The 17,388-nt window shown below is 43.1% G+C and overlaps 2 protein-coding genes across 3 annotated transcripts; one reads left to right on the top strand and one right to left on the bottom strand.

The window, feature by feature from the left end:
• The first annotated feature begins 4,603 nt into the window (after window positions 1-4,603).
• On the top strand, window positions 4,604-15,176 carry dna2 (DNA replication helicase/nuclease 2). 2 transcript variants are annotated; one of them, XM_055507268.1, is made up of 26 exons: window positions 4,604-4,846; window positions 5,321-5,449; window positions 6,993-7,049; window positions 7,309-8,224; window positions 8,570-8,678; window positions 8,914-9,063; window positions 9,149-9,332; window positions 9,620-9,768; window positions 9,874-9,996; window positions 10,075-10,312; window positions 10,392-10,506; window positions 10,612-10,768; window positions 10,861-11,049; window positions 11,117-11,359; window positions 11,442-11,555; window positions 11,642-11,751; window positions 11,966-12,075; window positions 12,163-12,291; window positions 12,403-12,495; window positions 12,642-12,835; window positions 12,964-13,053; window positions 13,195-13,402; window positions 13,590-13,679; window positions 13,770-13,955; window positions 14,028-14,176; window positions 14,362-15,176. In XM_055507268.1, the coding sequence occupies exons 2-26, from the start codon at window positions 5,387-5,389 to the stop codon at window positions 14,411-14,413; spliced, it is 4,218 nt and encodes a 1,405-aa protein (XP_055363243.1). In that variant the 5' UTR covers window positions 4,604-4,846; window positions 5,321-5,386; the 3' UTR covers window positions 14,414-15,176. The 2 variants fall into 2 exon arrangements, with proteins under 2 accessions (XP_055363243.1, XP_055363244.1); XM_055507269.1 differs by having other exon boundaries at window positions 5,321-6,508.
• LOC114851783 (phenazine biosynthesis-like domain-containing protein 2) lies at window positions 15,094-17,369 on the bottom strand. Its single transcript, XM_029143482.3, has 10 exons — window positions 17,235-17,369; window positions 16,958-17,057; window positions 16,607-16,705; window positions 16,391-16,500; window positions 16,243-16,272; window positions 16,065-16,153; window positions 15,880-15,971; window positions 15,725-15,802; window positions 15,540-15,602; window positions 15,094-15,417 (listed from the first exon to the last, which is right to left on the bottom strand). Exons 1-10 carry the CDS (start codon window positions 17,316-17,318, stop codon window positions 15,287-15,289), a joined length of 876 nt encoding a protein of 291 aa, XP_028999315.1. The 5' UTR covers window positions 17,319-17,369; the 3' UTR covers window positions 15,094-15,286.
• Window positions 17,370-17,388: the final 19 nt, after the last annotated feature.

The following is a 17,388-nucleotide window of genomic DNA, read 5'->3' as shown; positions in this document are numbered from 1 at the left end:
TGGCGACTGGTTTCCACTCTGTTGTAGTTAGAGGCTCCAGACGTCCCTCCAAATAAACGGCACACATTGACACCACACAGAGCCACAAGCCCATTCAAACACAGAGCTGTCACACACTCACGCGTGCAGGGCAACGCTGACCTAAGGAGAAATAAAACAGCTGAGCTTAAAATTAGTTTTAAATGATAAGTCTGGCATTTTAGTAATAAAGTGCACAGTTAAGTTTGGTTCATGAGGAACCTTTAAAGACAAGTTGCTTCAAGTGATTTTAACAAATAATAGAGGCCAGTAAGAGCTGGCTCAAAAATCAAAAAGCACTGAATACACTTATTTTTCTGACTTTGCTCAATACAAACCTGATCAGGTTTATGTGCATGGATTCCACAATAAAATCCAGATCAAAACTGTGCATGAGAGCAGTTTTTGACAGTGTGGCCATGCAGAGCTCTGTGTCAGTCACCTGACATTTCAGCGCTGGAGGAACTGGCCTGAATCACATTTCAGTCGAGTGTCAGCTGTTGTTACAGGGAGAATATGTGAGAGCGCTTCGATATGAACTGAACTGTAAAATCTAATAGACTGTGTTTCAATGAACGAGCACTTGAACTGCTACAAATGGCACTAGAACCATTTCTCTCTCTCCTGTTGAAAGTGATCTAATAACTTGGGAAAGAGGCGAGAAAGAACATATCATCTTTCTGACTGACAGCTGCAGAGGAGAAGAAACAAACACAGAACATTACAGAAAAGAAAAATGTTGGAAGAAGCAGAGTTAGCCTGAGTAACTACAGCAATACCACAGAAGTGCAATGTTCTGATGCACGGGATGCAGAATAATCAACATCACTTCCTTCCACTGTTTTGATTTTCAAATCCAGACTCATTTAGATTTTGGCTGAACAGTAGGAACTAGATAGACAGAGGGTCTGTGTCTGTGTCGCTGCCATCTGTCACGTTGGCATGTAAAGTTTATGTGTGTGTGTGTGTGTGTGTGTGTGTGGGGGGGGGGGGGGGGGGGGGGGGGGGGCATTGGTATGTTATGGTCTTACTGAGACAATGTACTTTAATCCTCACCTCTAAACTAACCATACCATAAATGGTGTTTGTGGTATTTTACAGACCTGAAGGACATGCAGAGAAAAATGTTAATTAAAACTAGATCGAAACAATGATGCACAGATACAGTAAATTAAACTGTAATGAACATTAGTTCATTCATTAGGTCGCTATAAATGAAGGACCAAATCTGTTGGTTCTGAACTACTCTATTTCTGTAACCTACTCAAGTAACTTAATTATATTAATAAAATACAATAATCTCTCCACTCAGACAGAGGTACTCTACGACTACTGATAACACTGGTCAAGAACTATTTCAAGCTTGTGTTTGTACATTACTTCAGCATTAAGCTTATGTTACATCAGCCACTTCTGCCACCTCTGATGATGCCTCCGATCTGATGATTTCCCTTGGATGAAACTTTTTACTCAATAAAGGAAAATATAATAGCATATTCACTATATTTTGTGGCGTTAAGTTACTTCAATTAAGTATTTTCCCTTTCTGTTTCAAACGTGCCTTTACTACATCTCAGAGTTAATATGTGCTTCTATCCTGTATTTATTTATAACGTTTGCATACATTTAAATTACTAGAAAGGATGTGTAATAGCATATCTCTACATTACGTTTCTTTACCTGTATGATTCGAGTAGCTTCTCTACCACAGCTGTTTATTTTCTAAGTTGGTGTTTCAGTCGTAGGCCGTAGGTTACTGCGGTCAAGTGAGCCGTCGTTCGTTCATCCGTCGTTCAGCCAGCCGCGCTTCAGAAACGTCTTGCGCCCGTATTACGCGCTTTACAGCAGAGCACAAAACACGCTCGTCGCGACTTCCTCTTTTCATAGCGACACGTCTGGTCTGTTCAAAATATTGAAAAATACGAAACAAAATATTGCATATATAGAAAAACTGTCGCCTAATAAAGATCTGTGTACTTTTACTGTAAAATTAAGCATTTATTAGTATTTAAAACTACCATGTCATACTGTGAAACTTTTATAATTAATAACTTAACTTTGGTGTATAGTTCCAGGCTCAGACCACTTTCCCCTTGTTCTACTAGAGGTGTACTATCACCACACAAAGATCTGTATATTTTTACTGTATAGTTTTGGATTTATTAGTATTTAAAACTACCATGTCATACTGTAATACAGTCAACTTTGATCATTAATAAGTTGACTTTGGTGCATAGTTCCAGGCTCACACCACTTTCCCCTTGTTCTACTAGAAGTGTACTATCACCACACAAAGATTCGTGTATTTTTACTGTATAGTTTAGGATTTATTAGTCTTCAAAACTACCATGTCATACTGTAATACAGTCAACTTTGATCATTAATAACCTGACTTTGGTGCATAGTTCCAGGCTTAGACCACTTTCTTCTTATTCTACTAGTGATGTGCTATCACCACACAAAGATTTGTGTATTTTTACTGTATAGTTTAGGATTTAGCAGTACTTGAAAGTACTATGTCATACTGTAATACAGTCAACTTTGATGATCAATAACTTGACTTTGGTGCATAGTTCCACGCTCAGACCACATTCCCCATGATCTACTAGAGATGTACTATCACCACACAAAGATCTGTGTACTTTTACTGTATAGTTTAGGATTTTAGTAGTACCATGTTATGCTGAAATATGGCCCTTACAGTCAAGCATAAAACCAATAAGTACTGCACTACAAACAGTGTAGTGTGTAACTTTCTTTTTTATTGTTTTAAGTCTGTATTGTGAAGAGAGAATAATTGCATTAAATCTAATCCTGAATATTTGGTTATATACATTTTGTATTTACATTTTAGTGTTCAAAACTAGATATTACAATGTGTAAGAACAGAGACGGCAATAACTTTGATAAAACAAACTCCAGACATGGGAAATGGTTTAATGAGAACAAATAACGATTTCAGTATCCATCCATTTTCAACCGCTTTTTCTGGGGGCGGTCGCGGGGGCAACAGTCTAAGCAAACTCCAAACTTCCCTCTCTCCGGACCCTTCCTCCAGTTCAGCCCAGCCCAGGACCTGTTTGCCTTGGGAGACCCTACCAGGGGCATTTAGCCCCCGACAACATAGCTCCCGGGGTCATTCAGGCACACAAACTCCTCCACCACGTTAATGTATGTTTCACACATAAATATTCAGTTTTTGACTGTTCAATGACTTTATATTAAACATTAAACATTTAGTTTTAATATTAAAAGTCACACTTTGGAGTCCTAACAGATGGTAATAAAAGGATTTAATGTGTGTGTGCTTAGCCTCACTCACAGTTTTTTATATGAAAAGTGACATAATCTGGGCCTGGCATTATGCACTAAAGTCAAGTTATTCATCATCATAGTTGAATATAAGGCCCATGGAGTATTACAGTATGACCTGGAAGTTTTGAATACTAATAAATCCTAAACTATACAGTAAAAATACACGAATCTTTGTGTGGTGATAGTACACTTCTAGTAGAACAAAGGGAAAGTGGTCTGGGCCTGGAACTATGCACCAAAGTCAAGTTATTAATGATCAAAGTTGACTATACGGCCTATACAGTTACAGTATGAACTGGTAGTTTTGAATACTAATAAATCCTAAACTATACAGTAAAAATACACGAATCTTTGTGTGATTATAGTACACTTCTAGTAGAACAAGGGGAAAGTGGTCTGAGCCTGGAACTATGCACCAAAGGCAAGTTATTAATGATCAAAGTTGACTGTATTACAGTATGACATGGTAGTTTTGAATACTAATAAATCCAAAACTATACAGTAAAAATATACAGATCTTTGTGTGGTGATAGTACACCTCTAGTAGAACAAGGGGAAAGTGGTCTGAGCCTGGAACTATACACCAAAGTTAAGTTATTAATTATAAAAGTTTCACAGTATGACATGGTAGTTTTAAATACTAATAAATGCTTAATTTTACAGTAAAAGTATACAGATCTTTATTAGGCGACAGTTTTTCTATATATGCAATATTTTGTTTCGTATTTTTCAATATTTTGAACAGACCAGACGTCTCGCTATGAAAAGAGGAAGTCGCGACGAGCGTGTTTTGTGCTCTGCTGTAAAGCGCGTAATACGGGCGCAAGACGTTTCTGAAGCGCGGCTGGCTGAACGACGGATGAACGAACGACGGCTCACTTGACCGCAGTCTGAGACTCAACTGTGTATCTGCTGTCATCTCTTGGTCATCAGCTGAAAATGCAAACTGCTGGTTTATTTATCAGGGGCTGCCATGTCTTTGAAGCTTTTTTACAGTGTTGTTTGTTCCTCTTGACTTTTATTTAAACAGTTAAATTGTGCATTGTTGTTATCATATAAATAGTAAAGTAAAAGCAAAATCCTTCCTATTGTACATGTAATTGATGAATAAGCCAAGTACTTGTGAGTAATTACTCAGGGTTATTTATGTAATGGATCAGTTAGTATTATGTACATTTTTTATATCAGTATACTAACCGTGGAACCCAGCAGAACAACAGGCTTATTTATTACTATGTAAACGCGATCATTATTTGTGAAATCACGGAAAACAGAGATGCTGCGTTTTCTCGCGATACTTGGCAACCCAGCCCGTCAAAGTGCAGAGCGGTGAGCGTCAGCCGCGGAATGTTCAAACGTGAAGAACTGAGAGCTTTGGTCCACGAGCGGCTGAAGGCAGCAGCAGAGGAAATATTTAGTCTGTTCGAACAAACCATTAAAGGCTATGAAGAAGAAGTTGCCGTTTCGAAGCAGGATTTTGACCAGCGACATCAGAGACGGACCGTGAGTGAAGGTAACACGTGTTAAACAGTGGTGACACCCGGTTTCTCACACGTCTTTTTTGTATTAGTGTCTGCTGACATGATCTGCAGCGTTTAGTCTGATGGGCTCGTTACAAGGGAGACCGCAGAAACGCCATTTTGCATCCTTGAACGTACCATCTGATGGGATGCAAAATGGCTGGCACATTTTTTGGTATTATAATTTGGAAATAGTTTTCCAAACCCACCCTCACACGTACATACTTCAACTCCTCTTCCTTTTCTGTCAGGTTAAAAGGAGAGGAGAATAATAAAATAGGATAGGGAGATAAAACACCTTTATTTCTCACTGAGAACTTAATTAGATACATACACATAATTCAGTTCAATACAGCAGTTCTGATTTATCACAGCTTTTACAAGTTTATTATTTCTTGGACTTTTTGTTGTAGATTAATAGAATCAGTCTTAGTATCTGGAGAAATTGACACGTCTCTTGTATTCAGCCTCTCTGCAGCTTACGGTCCAGAAAGTGGACGTATGCACTGAAAAGACCACCGATGTGAACGAGGATGAGCACGAGAAATTGGGGGTCAAAGAAGAACAGGAGGAGGAGCTGTTTCCTGCTCAGCCAGGTGAGAGGCACGAGGAGGCTGACATCAAGGAAACAATGTTCAATATCATTTATGTGCAGAGATGTGATGAAGACCAAAGACGTTCACCACATGGAAGCAAAGAAGCCCCTCGGCCCAGCATCACTCACATTTAATCATTCATATGAAAACGCATACAGGGGATAACGTCTGAAATGTTTATGGTGGACACTTCCAAAATTTCAATTCAGTCTTCTTGCACTGCTCAATTGTTTTATTTGTTTTATATTTTACTTGGCTGATTTTATTTGACCTTTTTTTTAAACTTCAAAATAAGCTTTGCATTTGTTTGTTTCAGCAAACATTTATTTAATCGTACTTTACAGTGTCTGTTTTTTTTACAACTGATGTATGTGCAGAGTTTATTCCAAACGAGACTCAGAGAATAAAAACAAATGTCCCAGCTGTCCCAGTTCCCCCTGATTGATCACACCACAACCTACAGGTACCAATTCAAATTCTTCATGCAGGGGAAAGTGTAAAGGAGTTTAACATCCGCATATGTACTTCAGTAGTAGTGTGTAAAGAATTTTAATGTTTATGTTGACTCTAATTTGTCAGGTGTATAATAGAGTAATAATATAGTAATTATGACTTCATATTTTGTAGTATGAATCAGATAAAATGTCTTGAGTATTGTTTATTTCTAGTGTAGACTTTGTTACTGTCTTATCTGCTGTCATCGGTAGAGGGCAGCCATCTTTGCGCCAAATTAACGCTTGTGCGTCGTGACGTCACTTCCTTTCCGCGAACCTGAAAATTTGGCGCCGCAGATGTAAATCGTTCACAGACGCTAACAAATATCTGGAAATAAGGCAAATACACTCTGGAGCTGGAAGGTCGCGGGAACAGGCTGCGTTATTAGTTCCGGTTCTGTCGGTTAGTGACTAATGTTCCGATCCTGGAGATGCGGAGTCGCTAAGCAATGAGTGAGCTGAAAGCAAGCAATAAGCAGCAGCAGCAGCAGCTCCTCAGGCTGTAAAAGACGGACTTCGTGCAGGCAACAGAACCGACATGAACAGAAAGCTCAAGAGTAACAAGGTGGGTTCACGAGGCGGATTTTTTATTTTTTATTAATTAGGAGAATATGAACTGAAACACCTTACGTATACGTTAATACGTAAACAACATTCAGCTAATAAGTCAGTAAACGCCTCACCACTGCCTCATAAAACTTCTATTAACTATATATAACAGTAAAAGTACCAAGAGAAAGAGAGTGTATTTAGACTCCTGTTATTATATTAATGCTGCTGCATTAAACGTCGTTTCTTCATTTTTTATGAATAGTTTATTCGTAATTCTGTTTAATGTTCTTGCGATTAAACGCCTGAATCAGGACGTGTGTAAACAGAAAGTAAATTGAAACAAGCAGTGTAATAGCAAAAAAGTGATGTATTTTAATACAAGCAATTAAAACTTTAGTTACCACCCCTGTTGCAACCTGAAATGTTATTTATATTTTCCTTATATATATATATATATATATATATGTATATTGTTATTTGTCTGTGGTTCCTGTCAGGTGACTTCAGGAGGGCAGAAAAACATCTCGTCCTTTTTTTCCTCGCAGACCCTGAAGGTGAGCAGAGATTTCCTCCTTTTCATCAGCTGCTTGTCTGGTTTTTATGTTGGTACATTAATCATCAATCAATTTCATCATTCATCAATCTAAATTTTCATTTGCATTACTCCTTTGTATTTTTTTGCTCTTTTTTCATTTGGTTTTTGGATCTTTTGTTTGTGTTTAGCTTTTTTCTTGTTTCAAAATCTTTTGCTCCAACTGTTATTAAAATTTTATTTGAATTTATTATAATGCTGATTCTCACTACTGTTTTTAGGATGAGACATCTTCTAAAAGCATACCCACCACTGCTGGTGCACTCACCAAGTTTGAGCCTCAGAAAACTGGTGAAAGACTCCAGTCCCCCATTAAGAGGAGTGTTCTCGGCGACCTTGAAAACCTTTTGCCCTCCTCACCAGATATCCTCTCTGTGCCTGAGACCCCCAGCAGTCAGATCAGGCTCACTTCTTACTGTTCGTCCACAGAGGCAGATCCTCTGAGACGCCGGTTTAGCACAGAGGCGGGGCGTGAGGGAAAGGTCTTGCAGCTCTCTCCCATCTGTCGCAGTCCCCGCTCTAAAGGACTGAGAGTCCAACGAGTGGAGACTGGTGGGGCACGAACCACCAAGAGGGAAGAGGGATGTTCTGGCTCCTTAAAAAGACTCTTCAGTCCCCCTGATGAGCTCCACAACACCAAGAGACCGAGAATTGTACTCAGCCCTAAAAATAGCGACTTGAATCAAAAAAGGCCTCTGATTGGACCTCTGACGATGACCCGGTTCCCCAGCGACCCGTCAGAGGGTCACAGTCAAGGTACTGAACTGGGCTATAATGACAGTAGAAACACAACAGTTTCACTGAAGCCTGTTTCTGGCCACTCTTGGGGGGAACACAGCACACATCAGGAATCCAAAGATAGAAGTAGACAAGGTTCTGGTTTTACTCTCATCACTGAGCAGAAGGCAGCCATGGTGAAACGCAAAGTAGAACCTGAGGTCAAACTTCACTTGGACTTGAATCCGAACTCGCTCACTGCTGATGTGCTGGAAGTTACTGCACAAACTGTCACCTCTGCACCGCAGAGAACTGAGAGAGAGACCGACACGAACAAGACAGAGGCCATGAGAACAGCTGTGACTTCATCAGCGGAAGTCGGACATAATGTGACATCGTCAGACCAAGAACAGGCGACAGGTATGTTAATAAAGTTTTACTGCTGCCTGTTTTGTAGATAACTTTAATACAACAAAAAGGTGTTCGTGTTGTATCAGGTATGTTTAGTATATTAGACGTTGTAAAGTGAAGGTCCAAATGGTGAACCTTCCGGCTTCTCGTTGACTGAGCACACCTGCACCTGAACCATGTGATCAGCACTGGGCACAGATAATTGGACATCAAGCTGAGCAGTCTTAATATCCCCTATATTTACACATTATCGGGCTTCATGTATCATTCAAGAATAGATAATACAATATATAATGTGATGATATTTCTTTTTTTTTTTGTTTGCTGCTAACTTGCCTGTTTTGTTTTGTTAAGCAAACAGTTCTGCGTGTCCTGTGGATGAGCAGTTGGACGAGAACTGGTTTGCTGAGCAGATGGATCATAACGACGATCGCGTCACTGAGGACAAGTCCAAAAAACCCTGGTGAGAACCGGAGTTTTTTTGGGCCTACGTCAGTGTACATTTACTCAGATGTCAACAATTATAGAGATTGTATAAATCGTGATAATTGTTATGTTTCTCACTTATAATGATAACGGTGCTAGAGAAGTGAGTTTGTGACAGAGAAGCTGGTAATTAACATTAGGTCAGATGTAGCACACAGATCAGAGAGACGACTGAGGAACCGTGTCATTATGAATCCTGTCTGTTGCTCCAGGAAGGTGCCAGAGCACGTGATCCTGTCTGGAGGGCCAAACAACCGCTACTGGGTTTTGCATGTGGACCAGGGACCAGGCCACAAGTCTCTGATCGTCTCCTGCTACAAGTCTCTACATCCGACTGAGACATGCGTGCTGAAAGATGGATGGTGAGCGTTTGTGCTGCTGATGCTGATACAGGCTGATTTTGAACCGTGCCTCATCTGTGCATAGACTGATTCTACCTTTTCCCAGGGAGATGATGCCTGTTTCTCCTGGCGACGTGGTGCATCTGGAGGGACACTCTGATGGTGGATCCTGGTTAGTGGACAGGGAGCAGGGCTTCCTGGTTTTATTTCCTGACACGCTTATCTCCGGCACCAGCATCTCGAGCTCCATCCGCTGCATGAGGCGTGCCGTGCTAGGAGATATGTTTAAGGTAGAAGTTTGTTTTTTTTTTCATTTGATTAATATACATATGTGTTCTCTGAATGTCCAGTAAAGTGGACATTGTTTTTAAATAGGTTTAAATTTGAGATTCATGACCCATGATCTTCATGACCCATTTAAAGTTCTGTTACTGATTTAAATGCCTTTTAACATACTCATAGTTGGGATAGGGGCCAATTCAAAACATTTTTTTAACATGTATTTATACTGTTTTTGTATACACATGCATTACCACCATGCACCACCTTACGTTGCCTTGTGCTTCCTGTGATGCAGAGCTTTGATGGCGGGTCCAAGCAAATGTTGAATGGTACCATGGTTCATGAGGTCTTTCAGAGAGCAGCTACAGCTAAAGATTTCTCTTCAGAGACACTGTCTAAACTGGCTGACCAGGCCCTGCACAGCCCTCAGTATCTGGGAGACATGTAAGTGGGCCCATCAGCATCTTATCTGGCTGCTACTTATTTACCAATGTTTTCTCATTGGTATAACCTGATTTCACTGACTGGGTTTTGTCTGTGTCTCTCTAGGTACAGTCTGGGCGTAACTCAGGAGGAGATGGAGCAGGAACTTCGTGATTATCTCCCCTCGCTGGAATGCTGGGCAAAAGAATACCTCACCTCACCGACACAAAAGGCCATCAGCCTCAAAATGTACGTCTACACAGTCGTATTAACGCTCACGCTCGTTCTCTAGCTGCTAACTGGTGTTCGTGTTCGTCATTCTCCCAGCAACAGCAAAGCTCCAAGCAGGTGTCAGGAGTCGACAACTGTCACGGTCACAGAGCTGGCCGACATAGAAGAGAATGTGTGGTCCCCGAAGTTTGGTCTAAAGGGGAAGATCGACGTGACGGCGCGTGTTCGAATCCAAAGACCACGAAACGGCAGCCGCAGAGCGGTGGAGGAGAAAACTCTTCCCCTGGAGCTGAAAACTGGAAGGGAGTCAAACTCTATAGAGCATCGCAGTCAGGTTGGTAGCTCCCACACGCAGGACCAGAGCGCATGTCAGACAAGAGGAAGGTTTAAGGTCCCCATGACTCTGCGTCCAGGTGATTCTCTACACTCTGATGAGCATGGAGAGATATAATGCTGAAGCTGGTTTCCTGCTTTACCTCAAGACTGGCAGCCTGCACCCTGTAGTGGCCAGTCACATGGACCGCAGAGGTAACTGGCCACCGCGTACACGATTTAATGTTTAAAACAAACTACATACAACAGCCTGTGTTGCTCAGTGACATCTGGAAAAACCCTAATCATTTTTTATGTCAGAGCTTCTGAAGCTGAGAAACACTTTGGTTCATCACATTCACAAATGTGTGGAGAAACAAGCAGAGCGGAGTAGTTTGTCTCGGCTTCCTGACGTCCTGACGAACAGGCAAACCTGCCAATACTGTCCTCAGAGGAGAAACTGTGCTTTGTATGAGAGGTAAACCAGTACTTTTATCAATACCTGTGACCTAGCATCTTGAAATGGCCTCATCATGTGATGCTTCTTTATTGTTCTCATTCTTTGTGCAGAGCGGTGAATAACGGCTCTACAGACTGCGAGGACGTCGTCCGTGACTTCCTGCAGGAGGAGACGGGTCATCTTGTTCCATCGCATCTCGACTATTTTTCCCACTGGCTGCTGCTCTGCTTCCTGGAGGCAGCGACCATGGAGGCCAAGAACGGCCGGAAACGCGTGTGGCTTCAGACCGTTGAGGAGAGGTACAGTAAGACGCTGGACGTCTTTCAGTCATCGCCCGCGTTTTTTACTTCTCATCTGTGTTTGCAGTGAGAAGAGTGGAAGCTGCGTCGGCAACGTGCAGCTCTGTGGCCCGGTGACCGTCCAGTCCGGAGGAGTTTACCTCCATCGTTTCCAGCGCAGCAGTGTTTCATCGCAGCAGGTTTTGGGCCACAGCGGGTTGGCCGGCGGGGATCGCATCGTTGTTAGTGACCTGGAAGGACGTCTCGTCGGATTGGCGACGGGCTATCTGTGTGAGGTCAGCAGGACCTCGATCAGCTGCACTCTGGACAGGTGAGAACGTGTCTGTTACAGCTGCCAGGGCTTCCACTATAACCTAAGAACACCACTTACCCAATCTGCACCTGTTTTACAGAGACTTGTCAAAGTTCAGTGGTGTCTTGTTTCGCCTGGACAGTGATGAAGGTGTAGTGGGTCTCAGTACTCACCTCACTAATCTCTCCAGACTGATGGAAAACTCTCAGGACAGGTAGCTACAGTATGATTTACACATTCACATGTAGTAGTAGTTTTGTTTTTGTGCCTAATAGCATGTCTGCATGATAATGTCTGTAGTGATCGTCTGAGGGAGCTGGTTGTTGACCTTCGACCTCCAGAGTTTATTACCAGCCTGAGTTCGGTCCTGCCCAGAGAAGCGAAGGACACCGTGGCCAACATCCTGAAAGGTGGCGGTGCTGTTCTGTTGAGTCCCACTCTGCCGACCCAGTGCAGTGTGTATGAATGTAGTAGCAGTAATAACATCATCTAGCACAGTTAAACCAGACTAATGACGCTATTTGCCACCAAACGCTGCAGAGAAGGAGAGAAATGCTTTAAATAGGAATGATACTGTAGCTATAACCTGTCGTTTTTTAACTCTTCGTGTGTGTGTTTGTGGAGGTCTCAACAAACCCCAAAAACAGGCCATGAAGAAGGTGTTGCTGTCTAAGGACTACACACTGATTGTCGGGATGCCTGGCACAGGGAAAACCACAACCATCTGCACCCTGGTGAGCTCCTCAGACATACGGTTAGTGATGTCTGCCCTCTGTCAGCTTCTGGTTTCCTTGAGTTCTGTGTTGTTTTGAATTTCGTAGGTTCGGATCCTGCACGCCTGTGGCTTCAGTGTGTTGCTGACCAGCTACACTCACTCTGCTGTCGACAACATCCTCCTGAAGCTAAAGCGCTTCCGTGTTGGGTTTCTGCGTCTGGGGCAGGGACAGAAGGTCACAATTAAATACTATCTAACCATCGAACCTGAAGACTCAAGTCCTAGCTAGTTAATAATGTCTGAATCCAGCTGTAGATCTTGCTTTATTAGTTTTATTGCTCTGCAGGTTCATCCAGACATCCTCTCCTACACAGAGGAAAGTGCCAGAAAGAAGGGAGTTCACACTCTGTCAGAGTTGGAGCAGCTTTATAACAAAGAGGTTAAAAAATTCAATTCACATTTTTAAATGCTATAAACCACAACGATGATGTATTTAAACTCTCTGATCTCCTTTCTTTCTGTTGGGAGACCTAGAAGAGTAGGCAATCAGACTTCTTTTAATGAAACCTGTCTCTCTCGTTCCAGCTGATAGTGGGAACTACCTGCATGGGCATCAAGCATCCCATCTTCACACGTCGCCGGTTTGATTTCTGCATCGTGGATGAGGCCTCGCAGATCAGCCAGCCCATCTGTCTGGGACCACTGTTCTACGCCAAGAGATTCGTCCTGGTCGGAGATCACCAACAGCTGCCGCCAATAGTCCAAAACAAGGAAGCCAGGTAAAGTGTGCTTATTGATCGGTTTGACAGGAAAAATGTTGGCACGTGATTGTTTAGCAGTTGTTTCTGTCCCGATTGTAATTCAGAAATCATCTATCAATACCTGTGTGTTTTTTTTTTTCCTTTAGGTCTCTTGGGATGGACGAAAGCTTATTTAAGCGGCTGGAGCTCCACAAAGAGGCGGTGGTCCATCTGAATGTACAGTACCGCATGAACAGGTAAACCTACAGAGCCCATGCTAAAAGATTATATGTCATATTCCAACTAAAATTAGAGTTTTTACAGGATTACAGGACACTAATAGTGGGGAAATGAAGTCCAGTCTTCATTAAAGCTGTCTGTGTGAATTACTCTTCCAGGCAAATAATGTCTCTCAGTAACTCCCTGATGTATGAAGGTCGGCTGGAGTGCGGCTCAGAGAAGACGGCCTCGGCACTGCTCACCCTGCCATTCTTACTCTCTGTCCAGGCTGAGATTAGTTCGTACTCTCAGACTCAGAATGACCTGGCATGGATTCACACAACACTGTTGCCTGGCAACCCTGTTTGCTTCCTGGACTGCTCGATGGTTGGTGGAATATGAAATGCACTTTAAGCAAGAGATACTCGGTCAATACAGGTCGTGGTTGTACCAAAAGTGGTATAAAATGAAGTGGCTGAGATCCTCCATGTCCAGGGAGCATCAGCTCTTTGTACATGTGGGACAGTTTTTGTCGCTGCTCATCCCACACTTGCTTCTCATGGTTTCCCTTTAGGTGCCAGCTCTGGAGTCTGTGGAGCAGGGAGGCGTGAGCAATCACACGGAGGCCGCTCTCATTCATAAGCTTCTTTCACTGCTCATAAAGGTACGACAGCGTCTCCAATCCATTGCTGATGAAACCCTAATTCACCTAGTTCAGCATGTTGGTAGCAGTTGCTGTTCTTTGTCCCACCAGGCAGGGTGTAAGCCCAGTGAAATCGGGGTCATTGCACCGTACAGACAGCAGCTGAAGGCCGTCTCTGCTTTGCTACAGTCCTCTGCTTTCGTCGGTGTGGAGGTGAATACAGTGGACCGCTACCAAGGACGGGACAAGAGCCTGATCGTGCTTTCTTTCGTCAGGAGCACTGCAGAGGAAGGAAGCGTAAGTGTTTCCGTCTCGCGCCTGCCTTTCGAGGCTCTGCTCTCTGTAGATGACCTGAATGTGTCCGCGCAGTTAGGCGAGCTGCTGAAGGACTGGCGCCGACTGAACGTCGCCATCACCAGAGCCAAACACAAGCTGCTGATGGTGGGCTCTGCGTCCACGCTGCGACGCTACGCGCCCGTGGAGAAGCTGCTCAACCATCTCCAGCAGGAGAACATGATATCCTTTCAAACGCAGCCAAGCCTTTACGCCTTCATGAGGATTGTTTGCAGCAGGGACGTCTGGGCCTGGCACCAGCTCCCCTGCAAACCTCAGCGTGTGGTTTGTAAAACGTACACGCACTAGTTTGAGACAAATGACATTTCTGTGTGTGTCTTCAGAGTTTTCCTAAACTAATACTTCACATTATCCAGCTCCCACCCAGTGCACACAAGGTTTTACCCAGCATGCACCTGTGAGATGGGTTCATGCCCATGTGGAGGATCCAGTAGCAACCTGTGAAAACCAATCTGTGGTTGTTGTCGAACCTGTGACAACAATTTGCTAATGATTGAAAGCTAAACATCTGTGTCCACATGTGAGAAAACTCTTTTAAGGCCTTGTTTATAGTTATGATGAACTTTAACCTTGAAACTGCTCAACACATTAGTGCTGCTGCCTGCGTCTGGTCTGTATCACACCAGATGAACATCACTTACTTTCCGTTAAGCCTTTATCTCCAGAAAAAGATACTTGAAAAACGACAGAACTGTCTTACAACGACAACGTATATCTGACTAGAGTTGGAGGAACATCAGAATACACATTAACTCTAAACAGACTGTGACAGTGAACGATACAAAGCATCAGACCTGGTCCAGTCTGCGTGTGAATATTGTTGATCACTACCTCAGTACACTGATAGATTTGGTACTTTCTCACACAACAAACTCAGCAGTATTGTGAATAAAGAGAATAAATAATTAGTCAAGATAAGCTCATAAATAACTAGTTGGGAGGAAAAGTAATTGTTTTTTAGTGGCACCCTCATAGCTCTGGACTAGGAAACTGCATTTGTGTCATTTGTTAACGTTCAGCAATGAGTTTTTTATGGCACATCGGTAACTGATTCTCTTTTAACCTCCTAAGAAACATCCCATTTTACTTTTTGTATTTGATTTTATTTTAAATTAAAATGTGAATTTTATGATTGTGTTGTGTTATTAAATGATACCAAACGTATGCAGTGACATCTCGTCTTTCGGTGTTGTTAGTGTTGGATTGTGGAGGAGGAATCAGTAAGGAGGTTTTCCTTCCGTAGAAATAACAGTCTGGAAGCACTTCATGCTTTGTTACTGGCGTGTGTCTGGTCCCACTGTGATTGTTCCCTCTAACACAGAGACGGCTTGTCCCGTGATGTTGACTCTTCCGTCACCTCTCAGTTCCAGTCCCAGCTCCCCGCCTCGACTGGAGCACTGGTAAGCTACACACAGTGGATATTAGTGCCATGTTGAGTTCTCTAGTAATGAATTATAGCATTTGAAGTGACAAATGTCTTCAAGGAAAACTTTGGATTGTCTTAGTTTAAATTATGAATATTATTACCCAGCATTTTGGTCTTTCCCAGCTCCTTAGACCAGTAACAACCCAGAACTGTGAGGTCAGAACCTGCAGAGTGCAGAAATGGTTACGAGGCACAGGATCAGAAAAATAAAATCGAGCTGTTTTTCTTCCTGATTTCAAAGCAGATGCTGAACATAGCAAAGATAGTAGTAGTAGTGGTGTTTTACCAGTGACAGGATCCTCAGGAATGCCGTACCAGGGAGAGAAGTTTCTGTAGTAGAAGTCGTACCGCTCGTGTGCAGACCCTTTTGGCAGATGCAGAAAGGAACATTTAATATTCGTTGCCTGTCTAGTTGTAGGTTCAGTCGCTGAGTTTGGACACCTTTGATGGTGACTATTACTTCCTTGACTCTTCCACTGGTCTCGCTGCTCTGCAGAGCGACAGGATCGACCGTGAGCCTGGTCAACGCTGACCTGGAGACACGGCACCGGCAGCTTCAGGCTTTTTCAGTTTTATCAGAGCTTATACGATATAATAGAATGGTTTTGTGAAGGACTCATTGCCACCTGTCACAGCCGTCATCCAGGCGAATCATCAGCTTCTTGGTGTTGGAGCTCAGCTGAACTTCCTGAACTGGGTGGTTTCCAGCTGCAGCCTGTTCACACGCAGAGAGAGGTTCGTTAAGCTCATGGGTGATGTGGACTGACTGCGCTATAATGTCTGGTTTTCTCAGCAGCATCTGACCTCAATAACAGCCTTGAACTCCGTGGGATCCTGACAAAAGAAAGTGAAACCAAAGTGAAGCAGTCTGTAGTCTGCGTTGACTGTGTTGAAGTGAAGCTTATGGATGTCTTTAGTTTTTAGTGTTCCATCCCAGCACCACACACGTCACCTGCTTGATGGGTGGGTTGAGAGGAAAGTCCATGACGTAACCGTCACCCTGCTGGGTGACAGACAGGTCTCCACTCCTGGTCTCAAACACCAGAACAGGACTGATGTTTTCTGACAGAACAAGCAAACCATTATAATCACAGCTGGTTGTTGGAAGCTCTTATCCTGATCACTCGCGTGTTTAATCATTTTTATTTTTTTATGTTTTTGATCTCACTCTTGTGCTGGAACAAGGCTACTGCAGAGGCCAGAGTCGCGTGGCCGCACAGGTCGATTTCACCTTTGGGTGTAAACCATCTGAGGCTGAACCTTGACCCTGTATCGAATATAAGACCAAAGCTGCATCACACATTAAGTCCACTCACAAAAAACAGATGTACCAAACAGCACTAACAGTCCTGAGTTTGAGTATTTAGAGCTTGCTTCACAGGGTCCACTGAGCATTGATGCCAGACATTCAATCATTATCCTATGTATACCACAGTTTGACTCATTTTATTTTATTTTATTTATTTGACTTATTTAGTACCAACTCCTTGCGTGATGGTGATTTAGTGAACTGACTCACCTGTAGTGAAGCAGTCTGATGGGTTGATCCTGGCGATGAAAGCGGTTTCTCCCTGGTTCATCTCTGTTGCGATCTCCTGGTACAAATCATCACTCAGCTCCTGTATAAACAAATGATTATCACCGCACTGCACGCGCAGAAGAGAATGAACTGCGCCCTTCTGGTTGTGCGAAAATAAAATGGCAGAGGTCTTTGACAAAGCCAACTAGATGTTGCGGTGTCGAGGCCAACGAGCCGGAGCTTGTGCGTCAAACTGTGCGTTAAACCCGTTACTCACGCGCGTAAGAAGACAAATGGCCGCTGGGTTCCCCTTGAACTTTACATCGGTGAAAGCATCTATCAAAAACACTTCAATCTCCATTTTGTGGTTAAAGTTATAGGTTCTGTGGACGCGGCCGCCTGCAGAACCGAGACCGGGCTTCCGGTCAGAA

Source organism: Betta splendens, chromosome 3 (genome assembly GCF_900634795.4).
Source record: "Betta splendens chromosome 3, fBetSpl5.4, whole genome shotgun sequence".
Lineage (NCBI taxonomy): Eukaryota > Metazoa > Chordata > Actinopteri > Anabantiformes > Osphronemidae > Betta > Betta splendens.
The sequence above is the reverse complement of the archived record's forward strand: the minus strand, read 5'-3'. Positions and strand labels throughout refer to the sequence as shown.